Below are 27,134 nucleotides of genomic sequence, written 5' to 3' on the forward strand. Positions count from 1 at the left end.
ATAATAATAATAATAATAATAATAATAATAATAATAATAATAATAATAATGCATTCTGTCTCCTAGTGATTTCTACCGAAAAGTCATCTTGCATGGTGGCATCGATGGACCTTTCTCTAGAGCGATGACGGGTCAGATCGGCCTAACCCAGGTAAGGTTGTCTTGGGATGAATACTGCAGCAGCCACAGTCCACCCCTGACATCTTCCCTTTAAAGCAAAGGTGGGTCTGGTTTGCCCTGTGGGCCACATGTGGCCCCATAACCCGTCTTTTGTGGTCCTCAAAGCCTTCAACTGCTCCAATTACATTTTTTTTTAAAGAAAGATTTTCAGGATGATTTATGCAAAACCATGCAGGAAGCTCCCATCCCCAAGCACTTCAGAACTGTGTACTACTCTGAAATACCTTTATTTTCCTCTGCAGTTTCTCTCAAAATGGCAACGGAAGCGACATGGCATCACTTCTGTCACCATTTTGAGAGGAACTACATAGGAACATGTTGATATTTCAGCTTGCTGTCAGGGGGGAGTCCATGCGGGGCAAATTAGTTCCTGCCCAGTAGTCCACCCCTACTGAAAGCAAGCCTTTCCCAACCAGTGTCCCTCTGGTGTATGGGACTGCAGCTCCCATCAGTCACTCAGAGACACCTTTAAGAGAAGTAGCCTTGCTAGTCTCTTGCAGCATGAAAAGGAGAAAGGGATGGAGAGGGGGAAAATGTGGCAGCACTTTTAAGACTGAGTTTTATTTTAGCATGAGCTTGGTCTTAGCCATTTGGGAAGAGGGGACTCAAAGGCATTTTTAACAGAGTGTTTATATTTTGTGCAGCTGGAAAACTGGCAGCTTTGGGGGCGGGAGTATTGGGGGGATCAATATAGGTCTCAGTAGCCACAGTGAGACCCCTGTCCCTCCTCAAGTTGCATGTGGCCCATGGGCTGTATGATTCCTGCCCTTGATTTAAAGGAAACCCATTAAATGCTCTCATAAAGTTCAGTATGTTATGAGTGGGCCAGTGGTTATTCGTTCAATATAATAAATTATATTATTAGTATTATTTTCATTTTTTTCTTTTTAGAAAATATATATTAACCCAAAACAAAAAACAAACAAAAAGTAACATTACAAGAGATCATAAGCTATATGTTCCATGAGCTCTAATCTCTATCTTACAACTTAAAACACAACCATTCAAACATTTGAACATCTAAATAATTAAGCTTTGATATTGTTTTGACTCCATTGATTGTCTCATCTCCCAGTCTTCCTTTCTCTTCATCTCTTACTCATTCTTCATATTTCTATCTTCCTTCCTCCCTGCTTGATCTTTCTTCCTTTCCTAAACTTCTTTTCTATCTTCTCTTACCCATCAAACTATTCTTCTCTTACACTTACCTTCTATCTACTTACATTACCTTCTCCTACTTCTTTGTGCCATTCTCCTCTTCAGTGCTATTATCTATATGCTTAGCTTCTAAAATTTTCAAATATCTTAAAATCAATTGAGCATTTTCTTATCATGCAACAAACATAATAATTGCCAAAATGTCCATTTTCATTTTCAGATGAAAATGACAATTTACCAAATAAGATCTTTTATTACTTTTGGTTTGTGCTGCAAGGAAAGAGATAGTTAAAGTATTGGGGGGGGGGAGCGGGGGGACGGATAACTTGGCGATACAGAATTGGTTAAATCGAATATGGGGCATAGCTTTATCGGAGAAGTTCACATATAAAGTAAGGAGAAGTAAAGAAAGAATTTATTCAAGGCCATATGGAAACTATTTATTAGTTACATGTGTTTGAGTAATAGTACAGTAGATTCAAACCACCGTGAAATCAAGTGAGATTTTGGATAAATAATTAGTGAAACATAGGAATAACGTTAATGAAAATATGTACAGATCTCGTAGCACCTTTGAGACTAAAGAAAGAAGTTGGCAGCATAAGTTTTTGTAGACTTCAGTCTATTTCCTCAGATGCATTACTCAGATGCATTAAGTAAACTGACATCTATGAAAGCTCCTGTTGCCAACGTCTTTCTTTCCCTTAGTCTCAAAGGTGCTACAAGATTTTTCTATACTGTATACTGATTCTATAGACTTAACATAGCTGTATCTTTGAATTGTACCATTAATGAAAATAGATAGTTAAATAGAGGTCATTTTGAAATAAAAGGATTGCCAGGGAAATGTTTTGTACAAATGTATGATTAGCGTGGGGTGGGCTGAGATTATGGGGCTGTGCAGACCGCCCCTTTTAGCGCCAGGTCAGGGCCACAGCAACCAAATACAGAAAAGCTCTGATCTGGCCTTTCTGCACCGCAGAAAGGGCACCGTAGCCGCCAGCGCACAGGTTTTCTGTGTTCCTTTGTCACTGCATCATCTGGACGCAGCACCAGAGGAGCGCTGTGATGCCGCCTGCTGTGTGGTGTAGCGCATGGCATCGCACCAGCATGGGGGCAGGTGCCAGCCTTGATGGCCGGTCTATACAGTCTCTAAATGAAGTTTTTAGATTCTGACTTGTTTGTATTATTACACTGTGTGTGTTATAAAGAAAAATAATGAAATTAAAAGAATTTTGGTTTTTTTAAAAGGGTAGGCTTGTAGTCCTTAACCTTAGTAGGTTCACAGGTCCCTTTGAAAAATCTGATGAAAGCTGTGGATACTCGCCATAGAAAAGTACAGATAAAGACATACATACAGGATTTTGACTGATATTTATTTATTTCCTTATAGATGAGTCTGACATGAGAAAATTCCACTGAATCCTTGGAAAGACTGTTCTAAATACTGTAGTTAGTCCTTTCTTGAGGGGATCCATGGGATCAATTGGATTTCCCTGTGTTGACTCACAGTTGACTCAATGGGTCTACTTTGGTTGGAATTCATCAAACAGCATCCAGCCCAACTTTTACCTTAAAATTCACAGTAGCAGGACAAATTCAAAATAAGAAGAAAATCAAAGTGGGGAAAAGGCATTTTTGCAACCCCTTCGTGGAGCACTTAAGAATACCTGGTTTAGACCTCAGTCTCTCCATCCCTCACTTTGGGTGGCATACGTCTTGTCCTAGATCTGAGATAGGTGTGTGTGTGTATGGGAGGAGATTTCCATTTTATGGTGTTCTTGTCTTCATTGCCTACTACTTGCTGTCAGAACTAACACTGTGGATCAAGAGTAAAGCCACATCTTCTGACACCCTAAACTGTATACTGGAATAATTGCATATACAGGTATAAATTGCACCTCTGGGTACCTCTACTTTATAGAAATAATTCAGTTTTACATGACTTTAGGGGCTGTACCTCCATCCTAAGGAAAACTGGGATTTGTAGTTTTGTCTGCTAAAGAGTTCTGGTGCCTCACAAAACGTCAAATTCCAGGAATCTGTCCGATGGATCCATGGCAGTTAAAGTGTTATCCAACTGCATTATTTCTACAGTGTAGATGCACCCACAGGAACACTCTGTCTTTGAAGATTATGGGGATTATGGGAGTTGTTATCTAATCCATCTGGAGGACACCAGGTAGAGAGAAGCTGATTGGTACAGTATCCTATGCAAGTAAAGCAACATGGAATGTCTCAAGAAATCCACATGAAGCATGTTCACATCTTGCAAAGAGGCCCTTAATCCAAATTTAATGCAGTTCCTAACCTTCAGTCTGGGCCCATATTTAAAAAGTGTGTTTCTTAGTCTCTTTGCTCCACTCAAAATTATCTGCATTATAATTTTTTTAAAAAGTAAATACATGTGTTTCAGCTTATTTCCGAGCTTGAAGAAGACTCCAAAAAAGTTGCGGCTGCCTCTGGAAGCTCCCTCCCCGAGACGTTCTCAGTGGACCGGTTATTTCGGGAGTTGTGGGAAGGAGAGGTCTTCAACAGCCCTCTTCTGAAGGCCGCTCTGGCTCTCAAGAACAAGGGTAATGGTTTTCATTCTCTGCAGAAGCCCATGGCTAGGAAGACCGCCTAGCACTCTACAGAATTGCTATTGGTTTAAAAATGGATGTTGTGCTCAGCTGCTAAAATGTGTTGGAGACCACTAAGTACACTACAGTCAGTGAATGAAGGAAGTGCACGTACTGTAGTCAATATAGATTGAGTATCCCTTATCCAAAAATCCGAAATGCTTCAAAATCTAATTTTTTTTTAAAGCACTGACATGACGTTTTGAGGAATATTTTGGATGTTGGAATAAAAGTAGCATAGTGTGTACTATGCAAAGGGATCTTGTAGCACTTTTGAGACTATCTGAGCAAAAGGCGTTGTAGCATAAGGTTCCGTAGACTCAAGTCTACTTCTTCAAATGCGTGGAGTGAACTGATGCCCAGGAATGACCTTTATAATCATACATACTCTCTGACCTTGGGTTCTCAGACTCTGTTCTTGACTGGTTTAGATCTTACTTGTCTGGCCGATCTTTTGCAGTAATTACAGGGGGTCAGACTTCTTCTCCTTTTCCCTTATCTGTTGGAGTTCCCCAGGGCTCTGTTCTGGGTCCCCTTCTGTTTTCTCTCTACACACTGTCCTTAGGAAAACTCATCAGCTGCACGCATTATCACTTCCACCCACCGCTCTGACCACATCTCTCCTGTGTTGGCATCCCTTCACTGGCTCCCTCTCCCTTTCCGCATTCAGTATAAGCTCCTGCTGTCGACATTCAAAGCCCTCCATGGACTGGCCCCTCCTTACTTATCAGACCTTCTTTCTCCTCACCTTCCCACCAGGGCCCTCCGTTCTGGTAGTCAAGGGTTCCTGTCTCAGCCCAGGATTTCCTCTGCCCCATCCCGGATTCGCCCCTTTTCACTTGCTGCCCCTCACTCCTGGAACCTTCTTCCTCCACAAGCAACAGCCATCACTTCTTTAACCAGCTTCAAAACGGAGTTGAAAACCATCCTATTCAGAGAAGCCTTCCCAGGCATCGCATAATTGTCGCTTACTATCTGATGTTCTGTTGTTGGCTGTTTATCGATCCATTTCCTGTATTGTTATGTACTGTATATGTATTATCCTACTTGTGAGTATGTATTTTCCCTGGATAATGATTAACCTTCCATTTTGAAGCCAAGCCCTCCCTTCAGTCCATCTGCCTTGGTCCAGGCCTTGGAGGTAGAGAGGAACTGCTGGACCTCTTACCCTTTCCCTCCACCACTCCCTTCTCCTTCTGTGTCATGTCTTTTTAGATTGTAAGCCTGAGGGCAGGGAACCGTCTAACTAAAAAGATTGCATGTACAGCGCTGTGTAAATTTACAGCGCTTCATAAATAAAGGTTAATAATAATAATAACTATATGGATAGCTATAGAAATGCAAAACTTGTGGGTATGGGTAACAACAGTCGTTGAAGGTCAAAGGCAGGAGGAAAGATGTTGCCTGAGGTGAGAATGAGCAGATGACCGTAGTATGTATTATGTTTGGGAGGCTGGAGAGAGATGTAAGAGATATGAGACTGGGGATCGATATAGCTAGAGAGACACTGAGGACATGTGAAATGGCGGGAATGTAAGCATGGTGCTTGGTGCAAATCCATGTCTCTTTCCATTTCACAGATCCTTCCATCTCTATCCAGCCTTGTGTTGTTCTCCAGCCTTCCAAATGCAGTACATACTTTGCACCTGTATTCCAAAATCCAGAAACGTTCCCAACTCTAGAACACTTTTGGTCCCAATAATTTTGGATAGTTTGCAAAATCTGTCTTTCACCTTTGTCCCTTTAATTACTCTTTTAGTCCTGTCACCAGGCCCACATTTTACATTTCTGTTACAGTTCACACTTCCCATCCTCCACTCCTCTGTGTGTGTGTGTGTGTGTGTGTGTGTGTGTGTGTGTGTATATATATATATATCTCTTAGGGGTGTCATTCTTTGTTATTTTTCTTCTCAGAAGCAGCAAGTAGTTTTCGCAGTTTAATTCTCACTCTGAGAAAATTGTGGAAAACTGCCAGTTTCTGAAGACTCTTTGCAGCTTGAGACTTACTCTGCGCAAAATTTATGTATGATTTGGTCTTTTTGTATTTGCATAGAAAACTGCATTTTCTTTGCAGGAAATAACACTCTGCACAGAAATATTATCTTCTGCACGGCATAATATAGTTTTCTGTACATAGGAATTTTGTATGTACAGGTAATAGGTCCCAAACTGCAAACATTCTCATCTGTCTAGGATTTGTCTTGTCAAAATTTTTCAGCCCTTGAAAAACATGGTTTTTTGACAGATATTACCTCCCTGATCTTAACTGCTATAACCCTTTCCTCTGAGAGACACGAACCAGCAGTGTCTGCTGGACATGGTCCCCTTCCCTACTGCCATTCCTTTCACCTTTTGTATCATGTCTTTTTGGATCTGAAGGCAAGCTTATACGAGAGATTTCTTTTTTCATTTAGTTGCAAAGGTGCTACAAGATTCCTTTTTTCAAAGCTGAAAAGGACTGACAAGGCTACATCTTTGTATATGATAATATCAACATTTAGCCACTTTTAAAGCAGTATTTGTAGTCAGTAGCATAGTTAACATTGTATTAATTAATGTACAGGTTGCATCTGTTATCCGAAATGCTTGGGACTAGAAAGTATTTAGAATTTTGGACTTTAATGGGATTTGGAATATTTGCAAATACATAATGAGATTTTTGGAGATGGGATTCAAGTCTAAACGTGAAATTACAATGGACTCTTGGTATCCACTGGGGTTTGCTTCCAAGACCCCCTGTGGATACCAAAATTCATGGATGCTCGAGTCTTGTTAAATACATTGACAGTGAAATGATATCCCTTTTCAAGCTATGGATGGTTGACTCTGTGGATAAAGAATCTGTGGATACGGAGGGCTGACTGTAATTTGTTTCGTACACACCTTATACACATAGTCACAAAGGCAGGGCGTAAATAAAGGTAAAAGCAATTATTATTATTATTATTATTATTATTATTATTATTATTATTATTGGTTTTAGAGTCTACCAGATGTTATTGACTGGAGATCTAACATTGCTTCTCATCCTATCTAAGAATCTAGGAATAAGATATTGCCACATAATGTGGCGTATTCCAATTATTGTCATTTTTTGCAGTTTTGCTACTGAAAACCCATCTTTGGACATTGCATTCAAATGTGTTCTCAGTCCATTTGGAATTGCTGTCAGAGCAATCTATCACCATTGGAAATAATATTCTCTCTTCTTCAATGAAAATCTTTAGGCAAAGGTCATTTCTAAAGTAGACATAATAGAGGGATTTCATAGAGTATCAAAATAACCCTTGATAATTTCTCCTCTTGCCTCTTTCCTGGGTAGTTGCAGCTTCTTAGGGGTTTGGGAAACATCTCTGATAATTGTATTTTTCTGCTATTTTTCTACATGAAGAAGACTGTAGCCCACAAACCACACACATATATGCCCCAGCAGAATCTAAATTATACATAGTTCCTAGCTGTGGTACCAAGTGTGATGATTTTTGTCATTCAGGCCGTAATGCAAAGCCTCAACCTGACACCCCTGTTCTCCTTAATTCCTGAATTGCCTATCTCTTCTTTTCCAGGTTTCAAGATTGCTGTTCTGACAAACAACTGGATTGATGATACCCCCTACAGACACCAGACGGGGCTTGCCTTATGTCTGTTGCGGAGATATTTTGACAGGGTGATTGAGTCCTGTCGCCTTGGACTGCAAAAACCAGATCCTAGGATTTATGAGTATGTGCTGAATGAGCTGAAAGCAAAGCCAGAGGAGGTCAGTTGTGGACAGTGTTAAACTGTTGTTGTAAACAGAAGGTTTTGTTACTGCTCTGTGCCCAGTTACAGGAAGAGTTATGGGAACAGCTTGTCTGTGTCCCCACAGCTCTCCACCAGCCAATAAATATTAATCCAATGTTTTTATTCAGACACATAGCAGCGTTAGTCTGGAATATCAGTATGGAAAAGGATCTTGTAGCACCTTTGAGACTAAGAACCTTATTGCATGAGAAAAGAAAGCTGTAATGGAGCAAGGGAGTAGCCGTTTTCTCCATGCTTCTATGCATGCTATCATTGCACTTCTGATCTCTTCTCAAGGGAGAAGGTAATAAAAGCATGCCTTTTGACATGTGGGAAAAGTCTGTTTGACGAAAGCCTCCACTCTCTTGCTCCATTTCAGCTTTCTTTTCTCATGTGATAAGGCTCTAACTGTGTGGAAGAAGCTGTAGCATAGACTTGGTTCTGTTTTGTCAATCTGACTATGCAAGACATTGTACCATAAGCTTTTGTCGAAAGATTTCTTATGAAAATTACACAGAAGCTACAACTTTTGTGCACAGTTAGTCTCAAAGGTGCTATTTATGATTTCCACTTTGGTAGCCAAACTTCTAGATCTGTGAGGTTTTTTTAACATGGCATATCTGCTTCCCCCTTTTTTTCTGTTTTGCTGTTTGCTTATTTATTTACACACTCTGTAAGGGATTCTGGAGGCACCTTCTGTTTACCTTGCCTGTTGGGTGCAGGCACTCACTGTACTGTACAGTAACTATAAGGTGGGTTTTTTGGGGAGGGGGGAGGGAGAAGCCTTGCTATGATTCCACCTGATGGAACTTTCTTGTACCTTTTAGTGAGCCAAGATCTGTTAATGATTAGTGCTACAATGGTCTCCTCCTATATTCAATTTGGTAATCCTATCTAGAATTTAGAATTGTGGTCCATAGGGACACCAGTGTGTATGTATGTGGCAGGAGTGGAGCTGATGTGGCCACTGTGTTGAGAAAGGCTGCCTCACCTTGCCTTTCTTCTTGCCCTCAGAAAATATGCCCCTTTGCATAATGCATGCAGGATACAGAATTCTTTGGGTGCAGAATAACTCCTGTCACAAAGACAGAAGACAGAGAAAAGGCAGAATTCCTCAACACCTTCTTTGCCTCTGTCTTCTCACAAAAGGCAAAGGGTGCTTGACCTGAGGACAATGGAGCACAGGACAGATTAGGGGAATTTCAGTACAGAATAAGTAAAGAGATAGTAGAGGAATAACTTTTTAATCTAAATGAATTTAAGTCTCCAGGACCAGATGAACTACATCCAAGGGTATTAAAAGAACTGGCAAATGTAATATCAGAGCCATTGGCAATAATATTTGAGAGCTCCTGGAGAACAGGAGAAATCCCAGCAAACTGGAGGAGTGCAAACATTATTCCCAGCTTCAAATGGGGAAAAAAGAGGATCCCAACAATTATCGTCCAGTTAGTCTGACATCAGTACTAGGAAAGATTCTGGAGCAGATCATTAAACAGAGAGTCTGTGAACATCTAGAAGGCAATGCCATCATCACAAAAAGTCAACACGGGTTTCAGAGAAACAAATCATGCCAGACAAATCTGATCTCTTTCTTTGATAAAATTACGAACTTGGTAGATGAAGGGAATGCTGTGGATATAGTATATCTTGATTTCAGTAAGGCCTTTGACAAGGTTTCCCATGATATTCTTGCAAACAAGCTTGTACTGTAAAATGTGGGCTAGACAAAGTCACTGTTAAATGGATCTGTAATTGGTTGACTGGCCGAACGCAAAGGGTCCTCAACAATGGCTCCTCTTCATCCTGGAGAGAAGTGACCAGTGGGGTCCCACAGGGCTCTGTCCTGGGGCCAGTGCTATTCAACATCTTTATCAATGACTTGGATGACAGAATTGGGAGCATACTTATCAAATTTGCAGATGACACCAAATTAGGGGGAATAGCTAATACTCCAGAGGACAGGATCAACATTCAAAATGATCTGAATAGACTAGAAAGCTGGGCCAAAGCTAACAAAATGGAATTCAACACAGAGAAATGTAAGGTACTGCACTTAGGGAGGAAAAATGAAATGCAGAGATATAGGATGGGGGACACCTGGCTGAACGAAACTACGTGTGAAAGGGATCTGGGAGTCCAAGTAGACGATAAGTTGAACATGAGTCAACAGTGTGATGCGGCAGCTAAAAAGGCCAATGCAATTTTAGGCTGCATCAATAAAAGTATAGTGTCTAGATCAAGAGAAGTAATAGTGCCACTCTATTCTGCTTTGGTCAGGCCCCACCTGGAATATTGTGTCCAGTTCTGGGCACCACAATTCAAAAAGGACATTGAGAAACTGGAGCGTGTCCAAAGGAGGGCGACTAAAATGGTGAAGGGTCTGGAAACCATGTCCTATGAGGAACGACTCAGGGAGCTGGGGATGTTTAGCCTGGAGAAAAGAAGGTTAAGAGGTGATATGATAGCCCTGATTAAATATTTGAAGGGATGTCATATTGAGGAGGGAAGAAGCTTGTTTTCTGCTGCTCCAGAGAACAGGACCCAGAACAATGGATGCAAGCTGCAGGAAAAGAGATTCCACCTCAACATTAGGAGGAACTTCCTGATAGTAAGGGCTGTTCAACAGTGGAACAAACTCCCCCGGAGTGTAGTGGAGTCTCCTTCCTTGGAGGTCTTTAAGCAGAGGCTGGATGGCATCTGTCGAGGATGCTTTGATATGGCTTTCCTGCATGGCAGGGGGTTGGACTGGATCGCCCTTTTGGTCTCTTCCAATTCTATGCTCCGCTTGGCAGTGTTATAGAAGCAAGTGACAGATGCATGCATGCACCCTGTTCTGAAAAGTTTTAGATAACCTCCAGATATATTTGACTTCAGCTCGCAGAATTCCTAACTGTTTGCCAAGGACTTATCTGTATGTGTGTGCCATGTGCCTTCAAGCTGTTTCCAACGTAAGATGACCCTAAAGTGAATCTATCATTGGGTTTTCTTGGAAAATTTTATTCAAGGGATGTTTGCCGTTGCCTTCCTCTGAAGCTGAGAACATGTGACTTGATGGGCTGGTCCACAGCACTTTAAAAAATTACCCTTCCTCCAAATCTGGGGCACTAAGGCTGCGTGATGCATGGCCCTATCCACCCCAGATTCAAGGCATTTTACCTTATTGTGGGGTTTTTGCACTCACAGGCACCACCCTTTAAATGTCCAGGATGGTTCCCAGACCCAAACAGAGTGGTTTTCCTCTTCTCCCTTGGCACTACCACTGCTGCCCGGATCACATGCTGGATGCTTCATTTGCCTCAGAGCAAATGGTGGACATTCCTGTGGAGATGGCACTAACAAGGGAGGAGGAAGGAAAAATCTCATCATTTGGGCCAAGAACTGGCCTGGACCTTAGATGGTGGCACCTGCCAGGATCTGTCCTGGCTTTGAAAGGCGGCAATGGCAGTTGTGGGGATGGCAATGCCAGCAGACCTAGGAAACTTTGCAGGGACAGTCAGGTAGTTTAAACAAGCTACCTGATGTCCCCGTGGAGAAGAAGGTATACAGTTTGGCTCTGAGGTGGGTTCAGGGGCAGGAGCCTATTTGGACTTTTGCCCCTAGTGTAGGTAAGTCCCATGCTGGCTGGGGCTTCTGAGGGTTGAAGCCCAAAGCACCTGGAGGAAACAAGCTTGGGAAGCACCAGTTTAGGGGTTTCTTTCTTCTGTTTTTTGCTGACAGTGGTTTTTGCCTTCTTCCTCACTCTAGGTTATTTTCTTGGATGATGTTGGTGAAAACTTGAAACCTGCTCGGGAGATGGGAATCGCCACCATCCTGGTACGAAATCCTGAATCTGCCCTGAAGGAGCTGCAAGATCTGACGGGGGTTCAGGTAAGCTTCTCTGGCATGTGGCCTTTTCAATGGAGACCTCTTTCAATTTCGTGCAAGACCGGTTCAGGAGTGTGTAGTGTGTGTGTGTGTTTGCTTAATACAAAAAATTCTAAACTGCTTTTCAAGGCTTCACTCTTCCCAAGGTGGCTTGCATCCTTTAAAAAAGGATGTTAAGCAGGAGCGCACACCCCCTGCAGCCAATTTTAAGGCTGCATTGCATTGCCTTTATTCTATTGTATTCTACTGTTTTGGGGGGGCTTTAGCTTTCCCCTGAAAGACAGCTTTAAAGAGGAAAACAATCCTACAGTCCTAGAGTTGGAAGAGACCCCAAGGTCCATTCAGTCCAATCCCATTCTGCCATGTAGGAACACACAATTAAAGCACCCCCAACAGATGGCCATCGAGCCTTGTTTAAAAACCTCCAAAGAAAGACTTCACTACACTATGAAGGGAGCGTGTCCCACTGTTAAACAGCTCTTACCATCAGAAATTTCTTGAATAGATATAGAAAACGTGTATAGATAAAACCGTACAAAAGTTGTGTTTGAAATACTATGATTGATTGACTGATTTCAATCATATACTGTATATACTCATGTATAAGTCTAGAAACATTAGGCAAAAGATTGACCCAAAAAATCTTGGTCAACTTATCCATTGGTCAATGTAAGTAGTGTACTTTAACTCTTATCAAAAAGGGAGCCATGTAAGTCTACAAGAGCTCATGCTGCCAAATTCTTTCTTTCATTTAGTCTCAAAGGTGCTACACGATCTCTCTACATAGTAAAACAATAAGTAATAATAATAATAATAATAAAATCTTTATTTATATCCCGCCCTTCCAAGAAGATCAGGGCGGCTTACAACAATGCAACAAGTGCAAACAAATACAGGTTAAAAACACGAAACAATAACAATACACAGTCTAAAACAATAACAAAGGCCCCGTTAGCCCATCCTCATGGCCACGGAAGAGGAGGGAGGCCCACAGGATATTTAGTCGGGGAATGCCTGCTTGAATAGGAAGGTTTTGAGGTCCTTCCTAAATTGGGCCAGGGTGGTAGATGAGCGGAGCTCCGTGGGCAGCGTATTCCAAAGGGCTGGGGCAGCTGTGGAAAAGGCCCTTCTAGAGGTAGAAGCTAACCTAGCCCCAGGCACCTTCAGCAGTTGCTGCCCAGATGTTCTGAGGGTGCGAGGCGGATTGTATGGGGAGAGGCGGTCCTTTAGGAATCCTGGGCACAAGCCATTTAGGGCTTTATAGGTGATAACCAACGCCTTATATTGAGCTCGGAAGCGAATGGGCAGCCAGTGGAGATCTTTAAGCACGGGTGTTATGTGGCTGGTCCTGGATACGCCAGTGACCAGCCGGGCTGCCATATTCTGTACCATTTGAAGCTTCCGAGTTTGGTATAAGGGTTGCCCCATGTAGAGTACATTGCAGAAGTCCAATCTCGAAGTTACCAGAGCATGTACAACAGTTTCTAGGTCCCTCCGGTCCAGGTATGGGCGCAGCTGGCGAATCAGACGAAGCTGGTAACAAGTGCTCTTGACCGTCGCATTCACCTGAGCAGTCAGGTGGAGCGACGAGTCAAGAAGCACCCCCAGACTGCGTGCGGAGTCCTTCACAGGGAGCGTGACCCCGTTCAGGACAGGTGGAACCACCGCCATTCCCGGACCGGGGGAACCTATCACTAGTACCTCCGTTTTCTCTGGATTTAGTTTGAGTCGGTTTTTCCTCATCCAGCCCATTACTGACTCCAGACAGGCCACGAGAGGAGAGACGCCATCCCTAGTCACTGCATCAGTCGGAGACATAGAGAAAATGATTTGGGTGTCATCAGCGTACTGATAACCCCGCGCCCCATGTCTCCGGATGATCTCTCCCAGCGGTTTCATGTAAATGTTAAATAGCATGGGAGACAGAATGGCCCCTTGAGGGACCCCAGTTTTAAGGGGCCTCTCGTCGGAGCACACGTCTCCCAGCTGCACCATCTGGGACCTCTCGGAGAGGTAGGAACGGAACCACTGGAGCGCAGTGCCCCCGATTCCCACCTCAGCCAGGCGCCCCAGAAGGATACCATGGTCTATGGTATCGAAAGCCGCTGAGATGTCCAAGAGCACCAACAGGGACACGCTTCCCCTGTCGACGCTCAGACGGAGATCATCGACCAAGGCGACCATGGCCGTCTCAACCCCGTGACCCGCCCGGAAGCCAGTTTGAAATGGGTCCAGATAATCCGTTTCATCCAAGACCGTCTGAAGCTGGATCGCAACCGCCCTCTCGATCACCTTCCCCAAGAATGGAAGCAGCGAAACAGGCCGATAATTGTTATGTACCAGGGGGTCGAGGGAGGGCTTCTTTAGGATCGGTTTTACAATGGCCAATTTTAGATCCGATGGAAATCGCCCGTCCCTCAAGGAGGTGTTAATTATCCGGTGTAACAAAGACGTTACCACCGGTCCCCCCTGGGCCGCTAACCAGGAGGGGCAGGGATCAAGAGAGCAGGTTGTTTTCCGAACACTTCCGAGGATCTTGTCCACATCCTCGGTACTCACCGACTCAAACTGATCCAGTATAACATAGTCCGCGGAGGCTCTGGACACTTCTACCCTAGGCTCTGCCATAATATCGGCGTTCAGACCTTCGCTTATACGAGAAGTTTTATCCACGAAAAAGTCATTAAACAAGTCACAGCAGGCCTTAGAAGGTTCAAGGATCTGGTTCAGGGCAGGAGGGAGCTGAGTTAGCTCCCTGACCACCCTGAACAACTCTGCCGGACGTGACTCTGCGGACGCAATACGAGCACCATAGAACGAGTTCTTTGTTGCTCGTATTGCCTCTCCGTAGTCCTTTAATAGTCGGTCTAGGAGAGTCTTGTCATCTAAGCAAAGGTGTTTCCGCCAACGGTACTCTAGCCGTCGCAGAACCCGCTTCCTCGCCCGGAGATCTTCCGTATACCAGGGCTTACGGTTGGAAGCGGGCCTGAGAGGACGCTTGGGAGCGATTCTGTGTATAGCCCCAGAAAGACCGGTATTCCAAATACCGGTAAGGGCGTCAACAGAGTCGCCGTCATCTCCAACCGTGAGCCCCTCTAAGGCTTCCTGGAACCTCTCAGGTTCCATCAGCCTTCGAGGGTGGACCATCCTAACTGGTCCACCACCCCCGGGGGGGATCTGGGTAGAAGCCTTGATTTTCACCTCTACCAGGAAATGATCCGTCCATGACAAGGGGGAAATATTAGCAATTTCCACCCACGGATTTTCCGCATCCGAACAGAAGACCAAATCGAGCGTATTACCCGCACAATGCGTAGGACCCTGTATCAGCTGGGACAGGCCCATGGCCGCCATGGTCTCCATGAATTCCCGAGCCGCACCGGATGGAACATAGCTGGCCGTGAGGGAGATGTTGAAATCGCCCAGGACAAGAAGCCTGGGCGTCTCCAACATCAGCTCAGCGACCAGCTGTGTCAGCTCGTTAAGGGAGTCCGCTAATGCACGGGGTGGCCGATACACCAACAGAATCCCCAGACTGTCCCTAGCCTTTAGGGTCAGGTAAATACACTCGATATAGGTAGTCTGTCGGATGTGGTTCCTGGTGAGGGACACGGTGTTCCTATGTACCAAGGCCACACACCCCCCGCCCACCTAACCTGCGCTGGTCCTTCACCGAGAACCCAGCAGGCAGGGCCTGAGCCCACACCGCATCCCCTTCAGGCCCCAGCCAGGTCTCGGTAATGCAAGCCAGGTCACACTTAGAGTCCTCCAGGAGGTCCTGGAGGATGTGGGCTTTGTTGTTAATAGACCTGGCATTGCATAGGAGCAGCGACAGGGTTTGTGGCACGGCTGGAGAGACCCTCAGGTCCTTTAGGTTGGGAGGGGGACAGGAAGGCGGGATAGATATGATGCATCTATCTCGCCTTCCCCTGGAACGCAAGTCCCTCCTCCCACCGCCATACCTCCCCCTGCCCCACACCTCAATTGGAGCCCCGCCCACCAAGATGTCATCCCCGGCCCAGGCATCCCTAACCTCCCCCCAACCCTCTATGGCGACTGATGGAGCAGAGGGCAGCCACTGCAGGCATCCTCATGCTCCCCAGGCTAACCCAGCCCACCCCCGCCCGATAGAAATTGCGCAGCTGCGCAGCTCCGTAACTGCGGTGTTCCCCAAGTCCGAGGGCGGCACTCCCGGGGCGGTGCGCAGATGCGCACCTCCAAAACCACCGGGAGGAGGCCGCCCGGCAAAGGGGTGCAGTCCTGGCTCGGCGGCAGCGGCGGCAGCGGCGGCGGTGTCCCGGCGCGAAGGCAGCAGGGGGCGTGTCGGGAGGTCCGGTTCCCCGGCTTTTGTCCCCGCCGCTCTCACCAGCGGGGCTCCTCCCAAACTTCCCCCCGGTGGTCCTTAAAGGGCCTTCGCGTTCAAACTGGCCGCAAAACGCCAAAGCCAGCACAGTCCCAGGTCCCAAGGGGGTGTTCCCCAAGTCCGAGGGCGGCACTCCCGGGGCGGTGCGCAGATGCGCACCTCCAAAACCACTGGGAGGAGGCCGCCCGGCAAAGGGGTGCAGTCCTGGCCGTCGCACGGCGGCAGCGGCGGCGGTGTCCCGGCGCGAAGGCAGCAGGGGGCGTGTCGGGAGGTCCGGTTCCCCGGCTTTTATCCCCGCCGCTCTCACCAGCGGGGCTCCTCCCAAACTTCCCCCCAGGTGGTCCTTAAAGGGCCTTCGCTTCCAAACTAGCCGCAAAACGCCAAAGCCAGCACAGTCCCAGGTCCCAAGGGGGTGTTCCCCAAGTCCGAGGGCGGCACTCCCGGGGCGGTGCGCAGATGCGCACCTCCAAAACCACCGGGAGGAGGCCGCCCGGCAAAGGGGTGCAGTCCTGGAGGGAAGGTCAGCATTCAGCAGAGGTTCCTCTCAGGAAGCAGGCTGGCTGGTGTTCACAAGGGAATACAAGTTAAAACCATTAAATAATATATCTTGGCTTTTTTTTATTAAAAAAATTAATTGGAAACAGGGTAAGTTAAAACATAATGTGAAGTTGAAGGCTTTCATGGCTGGCATCCATAGTTTTTTGTGGGTTTTTAAGCTATGTGGCCATGTTGTATAAGAGTTATTATTAAAACATAATAATGATTAAAAATACAGCACATTCCAGTTGAAAGATCTTTTGCAATGTCCCCTTTCACAACCAAAAGCCTGTCTAAAAAAACAAACAAAAATGTGTCTTCCTGCTGGCAAAAGGTGGCCAACCTAACCTACCATTGGAGAAAATTTGGAGATGTTTTGAACCTCAGTTTCCAGAAGCCCTAGCCAGCCAGCAGTCAGGAATTCTGGGAGCTGAAGTCCAAAACATCCGGAGTCAGCAACCGGCAAGAAGAAAGTTCTCTGCAATGAGTACTACAGCAGACACTATCAAAGAAAGTCATAAACCTGCAAAGAGGTTAAGGGCAGGGCATTCTGGCGATGTAGAGGAGCATGGAGAAGACCCCTACTCCCAATGTGCTGCAGGACTGCTGACTTAAACACTATTAACCTTGCAGACTTGCTTGCTTGATAGCTTGACTGAAATCCAGCAGGATTTTGTTACTAAGCCCCTGCATGAAGCATCTTGTCAGTAGCACTGGTAGCTATTTCTATTGCTCCCAGCTTCAAAAGCCACACAGCATCTTCCTCTGTCTGCGAAAGGTAGCGCACGTACCAGCTGATTCTTGGAAAGTGGATCCCCCTCATTTCCTCCCGCTCCTCAGCAGATGATTTCTGCCTTTTGCACTCTGGAGAGACCTCTGCTGAGTGAACCATTAACCAAGGAAGTGTTAGCCTCTGCTCTTGTGCATCGGCCCAGACAGCTACCTTTGCACTTGGCAGACTTTGCTGGCAGTTGGTTCTACATACTTTTCTTTTAAAAGGGAAAGAGAATACAAAGGGCACTTTCAGACAGCAAGATTGTTTCAAGAGCCAGAAATTAAACTCAGGCCTTTGGCTCTTCTTAATTGCATTGCATTATCGTTCACTTTCATATAGAATTGAGGAGAACAGTTTTCTTTGGAGAAAAGCAAATTTGCAGATCTTGTGATTACAGATGCTTGATGGAGTGCCATTTTTGTGCAAGCCTCCTCTGTACTTTTAGACTTCAGCTTATTTCCTCTGCATGATAAATCCCTTTCATGTATTTTTTGGGAGTGGGGTATTTTAATATATTTCTAAGATGACTTTGCCAGAGTTCATGGATGTTTGCCTCAGTTCTATCTACTTGCTCATAGAATCATACACTTGGAAGGGGCATCACTCACAGTTTCCTCTAGCAAAAAACTATTGTTTACCTCTCCAACTGCTTGTGGGACCATATTGTCCCATGGAAACTCTGTTCTTCAGATCTTCAGGTAAGACCCTCATTTTGGTCCTGTCACCATCAGAGACACATTTGGTGGGAAGACAGGACAGGGCCTTCTCAGTGGCAGCCCACAGAACTTCCTTCCTATCTATTTACTTATTTTATAGCCTGTCTTACTCCTGGCGAAGGATTCAAGGCAGCTTGCAACCATTTAAAGCAAAGTACAATTAAAAACTATCGCTACAAAAGTTAGAAGAGAATTAAACCACTGTTGTTATTGTTGTTGCATGCCTTCAAGTTGTTTTTCCAACTTTTGGTGGCCCTAAGGCGGCCTATCATGGAGTTTTCTTAGCAAGATTTCTTCCGTTTGCCTTTGAGGCTGAGAGGGTGTGATTTGTCCAATGTCACCCAGTGAGTTGTGAGTAGAGGGAGTCAGAACCTGGTCTCCAGAATCCTAGCCCAAAACTCAAACTACTGCACCACGCTGTCTCTCTAATAAAACCACAGTTCTATTTAAAACATCGAAGTTATGGCTAACCAACAGTGTGACTTGGTAAAAAGCAGTTTCCTACATTCCTATGGCTAACTCTAATTGCCATTCCTCACTAGAATAAACTTGTTCGTCTCGATGGCCTGCGAAGCCCCTTCCAACTCTAGGAACCTTATCATACTAGACGAATCCCACTCAGAAACGGAATTTAAAAGTAGAAAAAACTATGTTTCTTCCAAACAGCAATAATGTGAAAATAAAGCAAACAGTAAGTCGACAAAAACAACACCTTTTTACTTTTGGGAAATTCCCGAAAGTAAAAAGGTGTCGTTTTTGTCAACTTTCCATGTGTTTTATTTTCATGTTATTGCTGTTTGGTGCAAATGCGTCTGAAAAACATCCCGCATTTGTGGGTTTTTCCAATTTTAAAATCCCATTTCTGAGCAGGATTTGTCTAGTGTGATAAGGCTGTATGAGTCTGTAAACCCATTGAACCAGTGGGATTTATGTGTTGACAGAAGTTGATTCTCTGTGTCTGGTCCAATTGGGGTTAAGCCAGAAGTTCCCTGGGTCAGACCTTACGGCACTCTTAACATATCCCTTTCTTTTCTTAAAAAATCATCTCTCTTCACAGCTTCTCGACCAAGAAGAAAACCTTCCGCCAGCATGCGAACCAGAGAATGTGGCTCACGGCTATGTGACCATCAAGGTAATTGCAGGAAGATAGTATTGTCAGTGTAGTGTCACTTTTCATGGTTTCAGCAGGGCTAATCATTACGGGTACTACTACCTGAATTTTTTTTCACACATATGTTGCAAAACTAAGTGGATTTTGATGTGTGGTCTTCCTCTCTTTCTGCAGTCTCTTCCTTTCCTAGCATTATCACCTTTTCTAGTGAAGCATGCCTTCTCATGATGTGGCCAAACTATGGCAAGCCTCATCTTGGCTTCCAATGAGATTTTGGGCTTTAACTGCTCTAGGACTCATTTGTTTGTCTTTTAGGCTGTCCATAGTATCTTCAGTACTCTTCTCCAGCAACACATCTCAGATGTGTTGCTTTTCCTCTTATCTGCCTTCTTCAGTGTCCAGCTCTCACATCTGTACCTGGTGATGGGGAATACAATGGTTTGAATGATTCTAACTTGAGTTCTCAGTTGTATATCTTCGCGTTTTAGGATTTTCTTGTTATCTGTTCTTCAATGTCCATAATGTTCTTTGGGATGGAATACAGTCTGTGATTTAGGAATGGCTGTTGCCAAACATACTATATGGGTATACCGCAGTGTACAAAGAGGACATGTTCTTGGCCATCCTGCCTTTAACAGAAAATTTGGTAGCAGAGACAGAAATAACACAGAAAGAAAAAGGATAGTTCACTACGTTTGAGCAGATTCATCCAAAACTAACAATACGCACATGGAAAATGAAACAACCAGGTCAGGGAAGCTTTCCATAAGTAAAGAAATATATTTTGAACTTTCTAGACACCATGTAAAAACATCTTCCAAATGCATCCAAGGCTGTTTTTCCCCCTTCACCAGCATCTATTGTTTTTTTTATGATTTTCATTTTGCTGCTGAAAATGAACTTAATGATCTATGCTTCAGTAAGAGTTTAATGATTTATGCTTCTTTAACTTGCTGGTTAGGTCAGCTTATCTGCCTTTTCTCTCTCTTTTCCTGTTCATACATGGTCAGTAAGGGATTTAGGAGTTGTGTGCCATCAAATCATTTTCTGACTTATGGTGACACCAAGGCACACCTGTCACGGGGTTTTCTTGGCAAGATTGGTTCAGAGGGGATTTGCCTTTGCCTTCCTCAGAGGCTGAGTGAGTGTGACTTGCTCCAGGACAGCTAGTGGGTTTGCATGGCTGAGTGGAAATTCGAACCCTGTTCTCCAGAGTGTAGTCCAAGGAGTTTATCACATGGGATGGATCCTAGGCAGAAACAAGATTTTAAAAATCCGGGAAACCCTTGCAAAAATGGGCTGATTTTCAGACACGTCAGGGTTAATAAGCAATAACGCAACATTAACCCGAACAGAAAGTTGACAAAGCCCACTCCTTTTTACTTTCGGGATTTTCCAGAAATAAAAAGGAGCAGGTTTTGTCTACTTTCCATTTGGGTTAATGTCACGTTATTGCTCACTAACCCTTATATCATGTGAAAATCAACTTGCTTTTGCGGGTTTTGTCCATTTTCTGTTTGGGTTAACCCTTGGCGTCAGCTTTACCCACTTTTGCATTTTCCCCCCAGTTTAAATTCAGTTTCTGCATGGGATCTGTCCCATGTAATAAACTCCCAACACTCAAACCATTGTGCCATGCTGGCTCTGTAGGATTTGAGAGACAACTCCTGGGAGACAGCTCCTGTTTACCTTGCCTGTTGTAGGCAGGTACACACTACAACAGTAGGATCAGCTAAAATAGAATCCCATTCTTTCTCAGATCAAATTTTTATTGCACTGTTTACTAATGTTGCAGCCCAGCACTGAATGTCTGTTTCTGCTGCCCTCTCTTACCATCTACCCATTGCTGGTACAGCTAAAAAGCATCCAGCTAAATGGAGACAGAATAGGAAAAATGAAGCTGGGGGGCCTAAAAAGACTTTGCAAAAAGGAGCTTCTTTGTCATGGAGCCTTGTTCACTGAAATATGCCTCTAAATTGCCGCTTTGATTTCTAAACAGAATGATGCTCCTCATCAGCTAACTGGCTGCTGGATTTTGGCCTGATTCAGCAAGGCAACGCAAAGCACATAGCTGTTCTTTAGAGAAAATATATTGGCCTCCGTGTATATTTTTCCATAGGCCTTTCTGGACACACATGCAAGAGGAAGTTGCATGGTAAAGTGTGTGTTTGTATAAAGTGTTCATGGGATGCCATGTCAGCTTGTAGGTAAAAACAGTCACGTTATTGCATATTTGGACTGTCGGTACACAGCACTCAGGCTCATGCTCAGCAGTCAAGGATGCAAAATACACTTACTCTGCCTTCTTGGCTTCAGGAAAGATGTACTGGTGGTGGCGTTATCCTAGAATAGCAATTGCCAAGCTTTGGTCTTCCAAGTGTTTTGGGCCTCAGCTCCCAGAAGCCCTAGACAGCTTGGCCAGCAGCCAGGAATTCTGGGAGCTGAAGTCCAAAACATCTGGGGGACCAAAGTTTATGAACCACTCTCCTAGAAGTTTCTAAACTGTGTAGACAGTTGCTAGAATCCCCTGCAGAATCTCAGAAGGCCATGGCCCTTCCATGTACCCTGCTGTTTTTATTTACTACTTTAAAAAAACACTAAAATTGCCTCCTTAACACCTCCAAGGTATGGTTTTATTTTTCGATTTAACAAAGGCCTCTCCTCTCCCTAAAAGAGCTGGCAGTATGGGTTGCCAGAGTGAAAATTGGACAGGGCTTCTATAGCTTTAATGGTTGTAAAGAAGAGGGAATTTGAGCAGGTGTTGCTTGTTACCTGGTTGCCTGCCAAGAAACATCTGCTGAATTTCTCTCTTCTACACAACCATTAGAGAGTCTCTGTGCGGTAATGATTTAGACTACGACTTCAGGAAACTTGGGTTCATAGAATTATAGATCTGGAAGAGACCACAATGGCGATCTAGTCTAACCCACTGTCAAGTAGGAATACCTAAAGCCAACAAAGCCATGGTGTGCCAAAAGCCAGATGGCCATCCAGTCTCTGTTTAAAAACCTCCAAAGAAGGAGACTCTACCACACTCTGAGGCAGTGTCTTCCACTGTCAAAAAGCTCTTACTATCAGAAAGTTCTTCCTAATATTGAGGTGGAATCTCTTTTCCTGTAGCTTGAATCCATTACTCTGTGTCCTATTCTCTGGAGCAGCAGAAAACAAGCTTGCTCCATCCTCAATATGACACCCCTTCAAATAGTTAAACATAGTTATCATGCATGTGTCCGCCTAACCTTCTCTTCTTCACGCTAAACATACCCAGTTCCCTAAGCTGCTTAGGCTTGTTTCAATTCTCTTCCTGTTTATGCATGTGCAAAATATGTAGTTGGTGCCTTTTAATCCAAGGTGTATTTGACATGTTGGAATTTGTGCTGAGATTTAGAAATGTGGTTTGCTCATTCCATCTGTGGTTCTAACTCAAGCCTTCTCTTCCTCCAATCCCACCCTTAGCCTCAAACCCAGTTGCACTTTGTGGAGATGGGTAGTGGTCCAGTCATTTGCCTCTGTCATGGCTTCCCTGAGACCTGGCTTTCTTGGCGATATCAGGTATGGCAATTTTATTTCATTTTTTACTCAAGAGCCAGTGTGGTTACGTGGTTTGAGTATTGAACTAGGATTCTGGGAAACTAGGGTTCAAGTCTCTGCTCAGCCATGCAGACCCTCTTGGTTGCTGGTCACTTCTTGTTTCTGAGGTTTTGTGATTGTCTTTGTGTCATTGTCAGCTGCTTCCCCCTGGCATAGTCTTCACAATTTCCACCCTGATAAAGACTGGAAGCCTCTGTTTTTAACACATTATAAATCCAAGCTTTTAACAAATCGTAATTGTTGCTTTCTGTTATATCCATGTCGGCTGCAGTGGCTCTATGCCCTATGGAATTTCTTCTGAAAGAACCTTCTAATCCCTTCTTTTTGGTGACAAGGGAAAGAGATTGTGGCTTCAGGAGGGGTTTGGGGTTGAGCAAAAAGAAGTGGTTAAGCAAACTGAATTGATCCCACCCCCATTTTACTCCTTTCAAGATTGTTCTTTTCCTCCATACCAGATTCCGGCACTGGCTGATGCTGGTTTTCGTGTCATTGCCTTGGAAATGAAAGGCTTCGGAGATTCCACAGCTCCACCAGGTGAGATGAGAGAATTCAGGGACATAGCTGTCTTAGCTCAGAATATCAGTGTTCAAAAGGATCTTGTAGCACTTCTGAGACTAACTGTCTGAAAGAAGTTGTAGGGGCTCATTCCCACTTACATTTAAACCGGTTTGTGATTTGCCTTTGCTCTGTGTTGATAAATCGAATCCAAAAGATCCATTGTTGTAATCGCTTTTTTTTTTTTTGCGTGATTGTTTTCTCCACTAGTTTGTGCCACTTCAAAATGCATGTCAATCATCTGTGCATCATCAGTGACATAAATGACAGCCCAGGCAGCCCAGCTTGGGAACTACAGTTGGCCCTTCCCTTACACAGGGGTCCTTTTGGACCCTGCTGCATAAGGGAAATACTGCGTAAAGTCAAGCCCCATTAGAAACAATGGGGCTCGTTCCCGTGCCATGCACCTGGCACCTCCCCATTGGGAGAAGCCTTTCTGGCACGGCTTCCAGCATATGCAGGAAGTTGTGTATAGCACGCCCACATACGACGTGGGCACACTGTGTGTGTGTGTGTATTTAAAAATTGATAGAAGATTCGATTCATTGGTCTTGCAACTACAGTACTTGCCTCACTGATTGCAAGTAGTTGCAAAATCAATGAATCAAAACTTCTATCATTTTTTAAAAAATCATGCGCCCATAGGTCAGATCACAACCACAAAGGCAGTTCTGGGGTGGTAGTGGATCTACCAAAAACTAAGGAGGGATGGTAAACGCCCCTCTGGCATTTGTCCCTCCCCACCAGAATGTTGTGATTCAGATCCATCGTTCCCACTTGTTGAACATGCTTCGGAATCGATTCTGTTCAAAAGAAACACCAAAGAACTAGGGTCAGGAAAGAGGGATTTTTTTGTGTGTTTACCTCACTTCACTGCGAATGAAACCAATCACAGTAAGATCGGAACCAGTTTCAAATGGGAACGACGGTCATATAACCTGATCAGCAATTCACTTTAAATCATAGTGGGAATGCGGCCCACCATCAGCTTTTCTAGGCTTGGCCTACTTTCTCAGATACATGAAGTGAACTCTATGCATCTTAGGAAGTAGACCAAGGACTTTATCACAGAGCCCTGTTCTCACTGCAGTCACACAAATCAATGAAAGCTCGAACATGATGGTTTTGTGAGCAGCTGTTATCCCATGACTTTGCAATTGCATAATTGGGGCAGCTGCTGTTGTCATTGTGTTTTTGTCCTGCTCTCTCTCTTAACCCAGCCTCCCTACCCTATACCATACCCAGCATACCTTTTTTAATTTACTTTACTTTTTCTTTTTTAAAATGGAATTCTGCACTTCTGTTAATGTGATTTAAGTTTTTAATAAAGAAATAAAAAAAGAAATACAAAATAGTGAATCGGGTTGCTTGGGAATGGCAGGGGTGGAGACAGGGGAAGAAAAGGAGACTGTGATACCAACTGACTACCAATATCACAACTGCCCAGGCAGCAATGCTTCGCACTTGAGGAGTCCTGGGATTGCTGCACATTTGGGAGCTATTGACAGGTTTCCCCCATTAATGAAAAAGGATGCCCTAGCCACACTTATCATACAGAATAGCTGTAGGGCAGGAGTGACGTCATATGATAAGTATTGCCAGATTCACTATTTTATGACTACAGTTGTGGTTTACTGCACGCAGTAATCTCACATGTCTACAAAAGCTTATCCTACAATGGTTTTGCCTAGTTAGTCTTGCTGGTTAGCTGGTATTTGGCATCTAGGCCCAGTTTTGGCAGATGTATTTTGTAAAAAAATAAAAATAAATAAAATTTAAATTGCTTGTTAGCTGTGCTTCCTTTATGTATTTAATATCCCATTTATCTCCTGAATGGGACAAAAAGCAGCTTAAACTGTATGTTAAAACAAAACAGCTAAAACAGTCTTTCTTCCTCCTTTCTCCATCTTAGTTCAGTTCTGTGCCCACTCCAGCACACAGCCTCACACATCCTTCCTCCCCTCTTCAAGTCTCTTTCTCTGTAGCATCCCAGGAGGCAAAAGCCCAGTTGTATTGTTCAGCTCTTGCTGGAGACGTGGAAGAGTCCATGGCAGCTTTAGGAACATTAAAAATAAATTTGTGGGTATGCAAACGGCTTTCATAATTCATTTTGCTCTTGCAGATATAAAAGAATATTCCCAGGAAGAAATATGCAAGGTAGGTCATGGCATTCAAGAGTGTCTCCTTGTCTTTTTGCTTACCTCTGACTTGATTGATCCTGAGCAAACAGTTCCAATGAAAGGTCCCTCATCAATGTATTTACTCCAAAGAAGGTATCTTTAAGGTGCATAAATAGATGTTTGTTTTGTATGAGCATTGCAAGAGTGTGAAGCAGAACATTTGTCATGCCACAGGAATGCAGCGGTCTTCTGTTGTTGTGCTTGAAATGTCTGGTCTCTTGCATGGCAGCCTACTTTTCAACATTCAGGATTTTTTTTATTAGAGCAGGGTTGTTCATGTGAGCTTCTGTCTGCTCCCTGAAATAACAACAATCCTGCTACTGAACTGTAGAATCAGAGTTAGAAGGGTTCACCAAGAGTCTTCAGTATACACTTATTCCAGTGCAATTATACCTCAGTTAACAATCAGATGTTTATTTATGGTATAGAAAAATTATCATTCCAGTAATGAAATATCAGTCTTTTAGCATTCAAAAAGAAGTTTAAAAGTTCACTTCCTTTGACTATTTTTGAATTTCCAAGAAACAGGTAAATAATTCAAAAGAATGTGGATGTCTCTGAATATCAAGGAACTTTGCCAAAGGAAATGTACTCATGTGAGGACTTCTTCCCCAAATGTAGCTACTGTGGGACAACGCACGCTAATGCTGCATTTTTTAAAAAATGCATACAGACAGACGTTAGGCATTCGTGCGCCCATTAGGGCATCCTTTTTTAAACAGTATGCAAGTCTTTAAAAAGAAATCAGTACTGAATTGACTTGGAGGCAGGAAAAGTGTGTGTATGTGCCCGAGTCTTCAAATCTCCTGTTGACTTAGGCTGTTGCATGAGTTTCCCAGAGTTTTCTTAGGCTTAGGAATACTCAGAGATGGTATTGGCCACTTCCTTCCTCTAAAATAGAGCCTAAAAATGACTTGGATTGATCTGCAAGTTGCTAATACATACTCTACTAGTTGACTGCTGTTCACAATCTGCCTCTGCCTATCCTAAATAGTGTGTTTGGAGAAGCAGCAGTAGTGGAAGGAGGCAGCAGCTAGTAAAAGTGAACTGAAGGCTTATTCTTGTGTTTGCTTCCTTAGGATTTGGTGATCTTCTTGGACAAAATGGTAAGTCCTTTACCATGTTTTTTGAAAAGAAACTTCAGTCTTATTTTGTGTTGTTCTTATTTGCAGTCAAGTCAACCTCCACGTACAGTGACCCTCCGAATGAGAAACTTCCAAGACACCTTGTCTTCTGCTGCCTTGTTTAGGTCTTGCGAACTCAGGCCAGCCGTGGCTTTCTTGATTAAATCAATACACAGTACCTATAGTACAGTCTCACCCTCTTTTCCTATTGCCTGCCACTTAACTAGGCAGAACATCCTCAGTTTAGCCATTTTGGCTTCTAGTAAGGGTTCAAACTTGATATGCTTCAACACTCATTCATTTCTCTTGCTAGCAGTCTGTAGAACTCCCTTCCAGCACCACATTTCAAATGAGCTGATTTTCTTCCTATCAGCTTCCTTTACTGCCCAGCATCCATATCCATGCATAGAAATACTATGGTCTGGATGATTTGGAGTTTAGGAAGGGGCATTTCAAATACCCAGTTAGAATGCTCCAGTGCCTCACAAACTCCAGGACTTCTCTACTTGCAGCCATGGCAGTTCAAATGCTGTCATAGTACTATAATTGTGTAGTCTGAAAGGACCCCCGGACTTC

At 44.0% G+C, this 27,134-nt stretch overlaps 2 protein-coding genes across 2 annotated transcripts in view; one reads left to right on the forward strand and one right to left on the reverse strand.

The window, feature by feature from the left end:
* Positions 1-27,134, reverse strand: part of LOC121919807 (protein FAM71C-like) — a 1,121,343-nt gene that overhangs the window by 770,858 nt on the left and 323,351 nt on the right. The window lies entirely within an intron of this gene.
* The window catches only part of EPHX2 (epoxide hydrolase 2), a 98,206-nt gene that overhangs the window by 21,825 nt on the left and 49,247 nt on the right, over positions 1-27,134 (forward strand). Inside the window, exons 2-10 of the mRNA XM_042448768.1 lie at positions 67-151; positions 3,755-3,914; positions 7,526-7,716; positions 11,487-11,609; positions 19,055-19,129; positions 22,565-22,660; positions 23,155-23,233; positions 25,377-25,411; positions 26,514-26,540. Of these exons, the coding sequence (XP_042304702.1) occupies positions 67-151; positions 3,755-3,914; positions 7,526-7,716; positions 11,487-11,609; positions 19,055-19,129; positions 22,565-22,660; positions 23,155-23,233; positions 25,377-25,411; positions 26,514-26,540 (871 nt within the window). The remainder of the gene's footprint in view (positions 1-66; positions 152-3,754; positions 3,915-7,525; positions 7,717-11,486; positions 11,610-19,054; positions 19,130-22,564; positions 22,661-23,154; positions 23,234-25,376; positions 25,412-26,513; positions 26,541-27,134) is intronic.

Source organism: Sceloporus undulatus, chromosome 1 (assembly GCF_019175285.1).
Source record: "Sceloporus undulatus isolate JIND9_A2432 ecotype Alabama chromosome 1, SceUnd_v1.1, whole genome shotgun sequence".
Taxonomy (NCBI): domain Eukaryota; kingdom Metazoa; phylum Chordata; class Lepidosauria; order Squamata; family Phrynosomatidae; genus Sceloporus; species Sceloporus undulatus.